Source organism: Poecilia formosa, unplaced genomic scaffold (assembly GCF_000485575.1).
Source record: "Poecilia formosa unplaced genomic scaffold, Poecilia_formosa-5.1.2 Scaffold0, whole genome shotgun sequence".
NCBI classification, from domain to species: Eukaryota; Metazoa; Chordata; class Actinopteri; order Cyprinodontiformes; family Poeciliidae; genus Poecilia; species Poecilia formosa.
The window spans coordinates 5,441,529-5,450,630 of NW_006799939.1; the positions used below are offsets into that span (position 1 = coordinate 5,441,529).

Sequence of the window (9,102 nt, forward strand, 5' to 3'; positions counted from 1 at the left end):
ATTTGAAAAAAATATATTTTGTGTATATTTTATTCAAATTTCATGCTTTATCCATAGGACCTGTTTTGTCCCTATTCTCAAGAATCACTATATACACACACACCCAGCAGACAGACACAGAAAAGTGCATATTCATACGAACAATGTGCTAGAACAGAAACTTTTCAAGAAAAGCATTCAGCGTTATAAAGAAAGCAGTAGCTTTAAATGTTCACAGTAACGTTAAAAAAGAAACACTTCCATCCACAGGCAGAACCATTCCTGAGAAAATAATCTCTACGGATCAACGGTGGCTCGCTGTATTTCAGTGCACAGCTCGTCACGCTATCTCCAGTGTATAAAACGCAAAATGTAAAACCATTGGAAGACATGTAAAAAGGTAGAAGACAAAATCACAACGTGGTCCTGCCAACAAGCATTGTTCTTATACTATGAAAATCATTACAAAACTTAAGAATAAGTTTTTTTTTGTTTTTTTTTGTTTTTTTTGCTTTTATGTCACTCTTAAATGTTTCACATCAAGCAAATTCAGATATCAGACACACATAGATTGAATAAACACAAAGTTTTGCTTCCAAAGGAAAATTTTATGTATAAAGAGTAAAAAGCTACCGGAATGTAATTGGTCGTATGTGAAAAAGTAATCAACCCTGTCTTATTGAATCATGGATGTAGTTGTGTGATTAAGTCTATTTTCACTAGTCATTGCTGTTAGAATCAATAAAACCAATCACACAGTCATTTCTAAAGTTTCGTAGGGAAACATTTAACTGGAAATAAGTACAGCAGCAGTATATTGGTATAACGTAAAAGTTTCACTATAAAATATAAAAGTCAATATAGCGAGAAAGGTTCTTGTAACAAGACATAAAATTTGAGATATATGATTCATTAAATCGAGTTTTCATTTAAACAAGAAAGGTCGAAACGATGAAGGATGTTTCAGTGACGCATAAAGGAAACACACTTAGAAGATGGAGATGAACAGGGGACCTAATTGTAATATGACAAATGAACATAATTTTATATCTTCTTACAACAAGAAACTTTCTTGTTTTAACAAGTTTATTTTATTTTTTAATGAGATACTGCTCCTGCGTATTTTTCAGAGTTCTGACAGCTAAAGACTTCCGTACAATGGAGCCACAGTGACAGCCATTATCCAAAAGAGTGGGCAAAAATCCATTCACATTCATATAAAAATACTCATCACTGGTTCTTGCATACTTGAAGTGGTTGTTGTTGTTTTACAGGGTGGCAGAGATAATAATTAGTGTATAATTACTTTTGTTCATACAGGACCAAGTTGGTTTCAGTAGCTTTTCCCCTTAATAAATGAAACCCCCATTTTAACTGTATTTTGTAGTCACTCAGTTCCATTTCGGTCTTATTTAGTAAATCTGATGATCTGCGATGAGTTTAATGCTCTCAAATATTCTAATGTGAAAATAAAAATCAGAAGTCTGTCTTGGCCAATTTATTTTTAACAGCACTGCAGTTACGCAGTGGTTTTGGTATGTTTACATTTAATAATCATTTTTTTGGACACTCAAAGAGGATCAGACAGCAAAACAGGCTTCTCACGCTGACCTCCGTAGTTTTACTCATTTTGTCGATTTGGCAAGTCACTGCGATGATCAGGTACTGTGTGCCCAAGCTTACAATCACAAGCACGAAAGAGTGAAACTGAACGAAAGCAGCTCTGAAAAGAGGAAGGCTCTGGCTACCATGCAGTTATTGCTCATGCAGAACTTTCTACAGTCTACGTAATCGGGTTAATGTATAAAATGGCAAAAGTGGGAAAAAAAGGTTTTCGCTTGTCCCCCTGGACGGACTCTCTCCCGTTATCTGCACCGTCTTCATGCAGATCCCGTACAGTCGCAGTCAATATCCATCATCACTTTTCAGGACCATCTTTTTAAGACGGCATTTTGTTTGTTGTTTTTTGCTTGAGACGGCGATTCGATGCTCTGATAGCTTTGCTTTGGTGGAGTGCTGCGGTAGGAACAAGAGGTTGTCATGTGGGTAATCTCTCAGCTTCATCTGAAAACGAAAGACAGAGAGAGTTACCTCACCCTATGTTACAAAAGAGAATGGAGAAACTCCAGGCACGAAAAAAACAAAAACAACAACAGATTTCCTAACCTGAGGGTGAGGGGGAGTTGTCTTCCCCCGTTGCGACAAACTGCAGCTCAGACCCCAGAGCTGCTATGGAGCTCCGAGGACGGATACACCGGTCACCTGAGAAACTGCGGCGGAGTAATGCCTGAAGGCCAGACATGATAAACCAGTTAGCAGAGCTGTGGCAGTAGTTGTAGTAGAAAGTTTTTTTAAAACCCGTTTTACAGGAAAACACTTGAATTTTTTTTTTTTATTTAGAGATACAGGGGACTTTTTTACATTGACATTAAGCAGCTAAAGCCTTTTCTCTGACTACATCTCCCAGAATGCTGTACGGTTCTGGATTGGAGTTCAGTGAATATTCTATGTATTGAATAGTGAATATTCTGCCAGATGTTTTTTTTTCTATTAATATTGATCCAGAGTCTATCTATTAATATGTCACAGATTTATTGTCCAGCCCTGATCTAGAAACAGAGCCGGTAGAAGCTGCAATGTTTTTTTTCTTTGTGGTCGTTGAGTTCGGAACCACGCTGGGTTCGCATGGATCGGGCTGGAAGCTTGCCTTGCGCGTCATGGGGCTGGTGGGGGCAGAGGCACTGCTGTAGAGGCTCAGGCTGGAGTTGGACCGGCTCACACTCAGACCCTTGGTGGTGCTTCCTGTCGGTGACAAGTACTTCTCTTTGATCTTCAGGTTGGTGCGACCTTTGACTGTTGATGAGAGAGAAGGAGAATTTCACTAAATTCTGTAGCCTCCATTACTCTGTATTCATAACTTCCATAAAAATTGTTTCAGTGTTCAAAATGACTTCATATGAGCTATTTAGGATCATATAATTTATTTGCTTGTCATAATAAAATATTTGGGACATAGACAGTGATTAATCAAACCTATTGTTAGTTGACAATAGGTGATTTGTAGTACATGACTTGATGACAGAACAGGTTTAGATTCCAAATAGAAAACATAACATTATTTATTTAATGAATTAATGTGGTAAGAATGTTCTAATAGATTGATATATGATGTAATAATCAGTTTATAGAAATTTAAAAATAGAAGTTATTAAGGAAATCCAAAGCAACACATTTATGACTAAAGTTTCTATCCTAAAATACCATTTAAAAATATTTCTGCATAAGTTCAGTCATCATTAGATGGATTTAGTATTTCATGTTATTTCCAACTCCTCTTTTTCATCTCTATGTATGAGTCAGGCAGACCTCTGCACGGGTCATTCTTAACCAGGAACTCATCGAGCGCCGTCCAGCCTCCTCCAACCCGAACCATCAACGTGCTCCGCAGGATCCGGACCATCCGCAGCTGCTGGGAATCTCCAAACTGCAACAAAACACACAGGGGAGACAAAGCACATAACAATTCACATAGTGACACAAGTGAACGCATGGCAGATTAAAGCAGGGCAGATAATGTCATTTTAAAAGCTTACACTGCTTTGCTATTTTTTTTTTTCATTTACAACCAAAATATTGTTTATTGTATTTTTATTAGGAATTTTATGTGTTTAACTAACTTTGTCTTGAGCAGTGTAAGGCAAAAATAATCAATTGTTTTTATTTTATTTTTTATTATAATTTAGCATAAAGTGATAATCTGTATGCAAAATACAGATTATCACTTTATTTTGCCCATTTATGCCCATTTTATTAGTTCCAAAATAAACTAGTGCCCATTTATTTTGACTAATAATAATAATAATAATAATAATAATAATGATAATAATAATAATATTAATAATAAGCAGAGGTTGAATTGCTTGAATACATATATAAATTTGCATGGAAAATGGTATTGACCACATTTTCCTACACAAACACGCACAGCACTGTGAAATTCCATCACATAAATACAATGAAGTTTGTTATTGTAACCAGACAAAAATATGGAAAGGTTCAGGGGGTGTGAATACTTTTTGTGAGTCAGATTAAACAGCAAATTAACCTTCAAACTTTATGTCTTTTGGAAATTGCATTAAAAAAGCTTTGATTGGTCAGACAGACCATATAAATCAAATACTGTGGTCAATTAAAAGGACTCACCCTGTATCTGTTGGCACTTATTTGTTCCACCTGGAATCTCTTGGGGCAGTTACACTGAGATACCTGGCGACTCACCTATGGAGGGAAAAAAAGAAAACCCATGTCAGTAACGACAAATACCCAGCTTCACATTGAAGCTTTAATGCACCTTCTGCGCTTACCTCTTCATTAATTTGATCTGCATCCAGTGTTTTCCTGTAGGGGTCTCTGCTAGGATGGAGCGCGCTCACAAACTCATAGTAGTCAATGAAACCGTCGTTGTTTAAGTCGAAAATGTTTGCCACTGCGTTCATCTCCAGAGAGTTGGTCGGAAATTCTATTAAGACGTAGGAAACAAAAGACATGTGCTCCTTTAAGATTCATTGTTGAAGTCATCGTTTGGAGGTGAGCAAGAAAAAAAACAGGCATGAGAATTTTACTGGAGGCAAGGACATAATCGGTGAACTCCTTCCGGCTGATCCGCCCGTCCTGGTCCCGGTCGATGCTTCGGAACACGTCTAGGATCCGGGACTTCAGATGACTAATCCACTGAATGTAACGCTTTCGCCAGATATTGAAGTCAAAGTTGGCAAATTCCTCCATCTGCAGAAATAAACAAAGCATGGCGACCTTTAAGCAAATTGTTCCACAGAAAACAGCTGATATTCTCGTACTCAAGCAAGAAAACATCTTTTATCAGTGCTTTTAGAAGGGAAGAGCGAGGACCTCTCTGAGCATCTGCTGGTGTTGTTCCAAGCGATTCTGTCTCGCCACGGCCATTTGCCAAAGTTTCTGCCACTGCCTGACCAGCTGAATGAGCTGCGGAGTCTGAGGGTCCAGGTGCTCTAAGGGGACCGGTATGACAGGCGGCAGCTTCATAGTGCTTCTCCTCTCTGTACAACAAAACATGTGACACATGCATTTGCATTTGATGGTTGTGTGTTTGTTCACTGATTGCATGCAGTCGCTAGAGCTCTCTTACTCGCAAACGGCCGCTTGATGGGGGAACCTCGATGTTTAGGAAGGCTTTTGTGTTTGCAGGACTTCGTGGCATGTTCGATCTCTGGGAACTTTTTCTTCATTTCCCCCGTGAACACCTGCCGAGAGCAAATGAAAAGCTTGTTACATAGCGACATGTGTATGTTGTGATGCGATACCTAGTAAGTTTGCGTCCTGGGCAGAGTGCAGAGGAATGAAGGGGTTGTACCATGTGCTGCTCAATAAGTTCTTGGTTCTGCTCTGTTGTCTCAGACAGAGGCTCTTCCTCTCTGAGGATGAGAGACTCCTCCGCTGATGAGATCCAATCCAAAAGTCTCTGGACTTCTTCTTTCTCTTCTTCCAGTGCTGCCAAACTGGCCTGGATCTTCTGAGCTTGCTGTTGGGCCCATGTCTGAACCTGCCTCCGAAAACAGGTAACGACAGTGTTTCTTAAAGGTTAGCTTACGTTTACCATTAGTGGTTTTTGGATCAATTATTGTCTTAAAACAATTAGCCTATTGCTGTCAATTGTGGGTTAGGTTTCAATGCCAAAATAAGATTAGTGCGCACCCAGTGGTGGCTATGTCCTTGTTGCAGTTGTCTTTATCCATTCTGAATCTGATCTGACTAATAATATGCCGATATCAATAACAGAGTGGTCAGCCCTGGTAAATGAGAAGGTGGCTACTCACTTGCATTAGCTTTGGATATGCTAATAACTAGCATGTCAAGGCTGGTCAGATACTGGATTGCCTTCTCCCTCTGCTGGCCACTAGCATGAATAGGCCAACATTATCATTGTATTTGCAGGCATTAGCCTTGGACAGGGTGGTATCTAGCATGCTTAGTCTGCTCTCCTTTGACTCATACTTTTTATTAAAAGGAATCCATCAAGAAAAATGGTTGACATACAATGTCTGTAAGCATCATATATTAGTTGCCTTGACATGTTCTTTTGACAGAGTATACTGTAATCCAACGTCACACCAATCGTAAACATGCTGTTTTGTACGGAGTTGAAGTTGGCTTCCAATTCGCCAACGCTCAAACTGTGTCATAGATGACAGCGACTTGGATTTCAATGTCAGTCAAAGTGTATTTAATAGAGAAGCATTGTGAGAAATTGTTTGGTGACTGGAAAGGTTTTCAGCTTGATTGGTCTTACGGTGCCCAACCGACCGACCAAGTAACTGCTTATAGATCATGCTAACAACACTCATGGGTGTGGATGCTGTTACTGAGACAAGAACATTCAGGTTAGCTATTTTAAGTAAAACTCAGTGTTCAAAACTGAAGTATAAAATTATGGAGATATTTATAGGAAGATTCTAGCTAAACATTGAGTCATTCAGGTTGAGAAAGAGCTTTTCAGTGGATAATAATAGAAGCTTTCAACATCTGTTTTGGAATATAAATAATCATAATCACTACTAATGGCAGAAGGGATAAAAAATAATTTCTATGTATTTCTTGCATCCTCTGATTGATTATAGCTCTCTAAGAGAAATCTGTATCCTGACGTTAAAGATTAACAAAACAGATTGGAATTTGAATGCAAATCTCTGATCAGTGCATCTGTCATTTTTATTGTGGCATGAAGACACTCACCTCCTCATAGCGAGTCTTAGTGACACTGATCCAAGATTTGAGGGTTATTATGGAGTCCGGGTGACAAGAGGCCAGAATCTCCTCACCCAAATTCTGGATGTTCTCCAGTTCCACCGCTTGAGCGTGTAAGATATGTAGTGACTCCTGTGCGGGAACAAAGAACTGATTCATTTCACTAGTTTTTTTCCAACACCAAAAGCTTTTACGCTAAAATGTCTAAAACAAGCTGCTATTAGCTATTCTCACACACGACAAAACGATTAATGTGGAGAAAAAAAGTCCGCTCTGATTTTCATACGCCACCTGGTTTCTCTGTCCTTGAGCTTATCGACAATTGCGTATTCAGCAGCAGACTCTCTGGAGCAAATAAGATGGGAAAAGAAATGTCTCCTCCTGGGAACGCCACTATATCTGGTTACACTGACCTCGTGTTGCTTCTGGAAGGCAAGCAAACTATTCTCCTCCTCTGGTATGACCCCGTATTTCAGGATCCTCTCTGCTTCTGTGAGCCTCTCCATGAAAGAGTGAACAAGACCATCGAACCTCTCAGCCTTTGGAGACAAAAGGAAAACACACATTCAGGGGAGTCAGATTTTCATATAGAAATCCTCAGGCACAGTTATTGCTAATCATAAGTACAATTAGCAATAATGAGACACGTTTAGTACCGCGCAAAAATGTTCACGCCACTTCTATGTTATCTGCATTTTGTCCTGTTAGAACAACAAACTTCAGGGTGTTTTACTTTGATACCACGTGGCACATTAACGCATTGTGGATAATTGTGAAGTAAAAAAAAAGAAACATATTTTAATAAAAATTTAATTGGTGGCTAACATTTCTAATGACTCAGACAATATATTTGAGTTGTGTCACTTCCAGCTTCATATGTCACCACTGAAATAATTGGTAATTTTTCTTCAAGTCTTGTTACAGATTCCAATTCATGCCAAGGTTTCAACTTTGACATGACCGTTCAGATGCAGTAATATGCTCATTAACAATGTCATAAGAGCTGCTATGAACAATGGCTGCTCTTTCACTATAATAGAATCCCAACTTCAACTATATTAACTGTATCAACGCTGTTAAATTGTTAAGTTCTGACTTCCAAAGTAAATTACAGGCAGCATTATTTTGGCAGTCAACGATCTGGCCTTTAATTAGAGGCATCAAAGTTAAAGGAGCTAATACAAATGCTTGCCATGTTTTTAATATTTTTATTCACTTCTTTATTTTACTTTTTGCCTTTTGTGTTGTTGAACCGTATAAAGTTCCAACAAAACCCACCAAAGTTGTTGCTTTTAGTGTTGCAAAACGCAAATAAAGTGAAGGGATGTCTTTTTTTTTAATAAACATTCACTTCCAAATATCGTTTTCAAATAAGTTTCCAAAACTCAGTTCGCTTTTCGCATTACAGAAATCCCAATACGAGAATGAATCTGATGTAGTACCAAGCAGAGCGAAACCAAAGCAGTTTGTACCTGCTGCAGCGTCGCCTCCAGCCTGTCCTGTTTGCTCACTGACAGTCTGCACACGGCGTCCCAGCGGCCCTCCAGCTCCTCCATCTGCTCCTGCAGCCAGTGAGCGTCTGCGGTGCTGCTCCTGGTCAGGTCCCTCACCGAGCGCTTCAGGGTCCGTATGCAGCCGGCTCGCTTTCCCAGCTCCTTCTGGAAGGCCTGACAGACAGAAAGACACAACCTTCATTCCCCAGAAGACCAGATTGGTGAAGATCATGTGGTATCAATTAATGTATGAGATCTGTGACTGAGCAAGACCTTTGAGAGCTGTGCAGCATTAAGAAGTACCTTATGTTTGTCTATGAGATTGGTGACCATGTCTTTGTCTCCACCAACAGGAACATCCTCAGCCAGATGGGGCTCTGCTCTGTACAGCCAGTCACTGAGTGCGTGCAGAGCATCAGTGAATCTTCCCGAGAACAGCAGAGCTTCTTCTAGCTTATGTTGTCTTAAAGACAGAAATCAGAGTAACAACAGTGTTTTGTTTGGGGTTTTTTTTTTTAACCAGACGTATCAGCAGGTAGAACTATGACCTTGTCCTCTTTCAGTTTTACTACCTCTCGATAGACTTGCCACCAATAGTGTCCCACGTGTCTCTGAGTTCGGCCAGCAGGTTTTCCAGATGCTGCCTGTCATGGCCGCTCTGTGCCTTTTCATGGAGGCCGCGGCCGCTCTTCAACGTGGCGTCGTATATGGGCCTTTTCGATCTCAGCAGTTTCTGAAACTCCTGTGTATCGACAGGAAAGAAAACAAATGATGAAGTATGTTCACATGAAGTATTTTCTTTAAACTACAACCATTTTATTTTCTTCAGAATTAGACATAAAATGGTCAC

General features: G+C 39.5%; 1 protein-coding gene across 2 annotated transcripts in view; it reads right to left on the reverse strand.

The window, feature by feature from the left end:
• Window positions 1-481: 481 nt before the first annotated feature.
• macf1b (microtubule actin crosslinking factor 1b) overlaps window positions 482-9,102 on the reverse strand; it is a 33,907-nt gene continuing 25,286 nt past the window's right edge. For both annotated transcript variants that reach the window (XM_016678540.1, XM_016678491.1), the window contains 15 exons: window positions 8,825-8,994; window positions 8,556-8,715; window positions 8,232-8,426; window positions 7,173-7,298; window positions 6,748-6,891; window positions 5,369-5,557; window positions 5,144-5,258; window positions 4,888-5,054; window positions 4,602-4,764; window positions 4,344-4,498; window positions 4,183-4,257; window positions 3,346-3,463; window positions 2,687-2,832; window positions 2,146-2,266; window positions 482-2,043 (listed from right to left, as the gene is read on the reverse strand). In XM_016678540.1, the coding sequence (XP_016534026.1) occupies window positions 2,018-2,043; window positions 2,146-2,266; window positions 2,687-2,832; window positions 3,346-3,463; window positions 4,183-4,257; window positions 4,344-4,498; window positions 4,602-4,764; window positions 4,888-5,054; window positions 5,144-5,258; window positions 5,369-5,557; window positions 6,748-6,891; window positions 7,173-7,298; window positions 8,232-8,426; window positions 8,556-8,715; window positions 8,825-8,994 (2,070 nt within the window). In that variant the 3' untranslated portion in view covers window positions 482-2,017. The remainder of the gene's footprint in view (window positions 2,044-2,145; window positions 2,267-2,686; window positions 2,833-3,345; window positions 3,464-4,182; window positions 4,258-4,343; window positions 4,499-4,601; window positions 4,765-4,887; window positions 5,055-5,143; window positions 5,259-5,368; window positions 5,558-6,747; window positions 6,892-7,172; window positions 7,299-8,231; window positions 8,427-8,555; window positions 8,716-8,824; window positions 8,995-9,102) is intronic.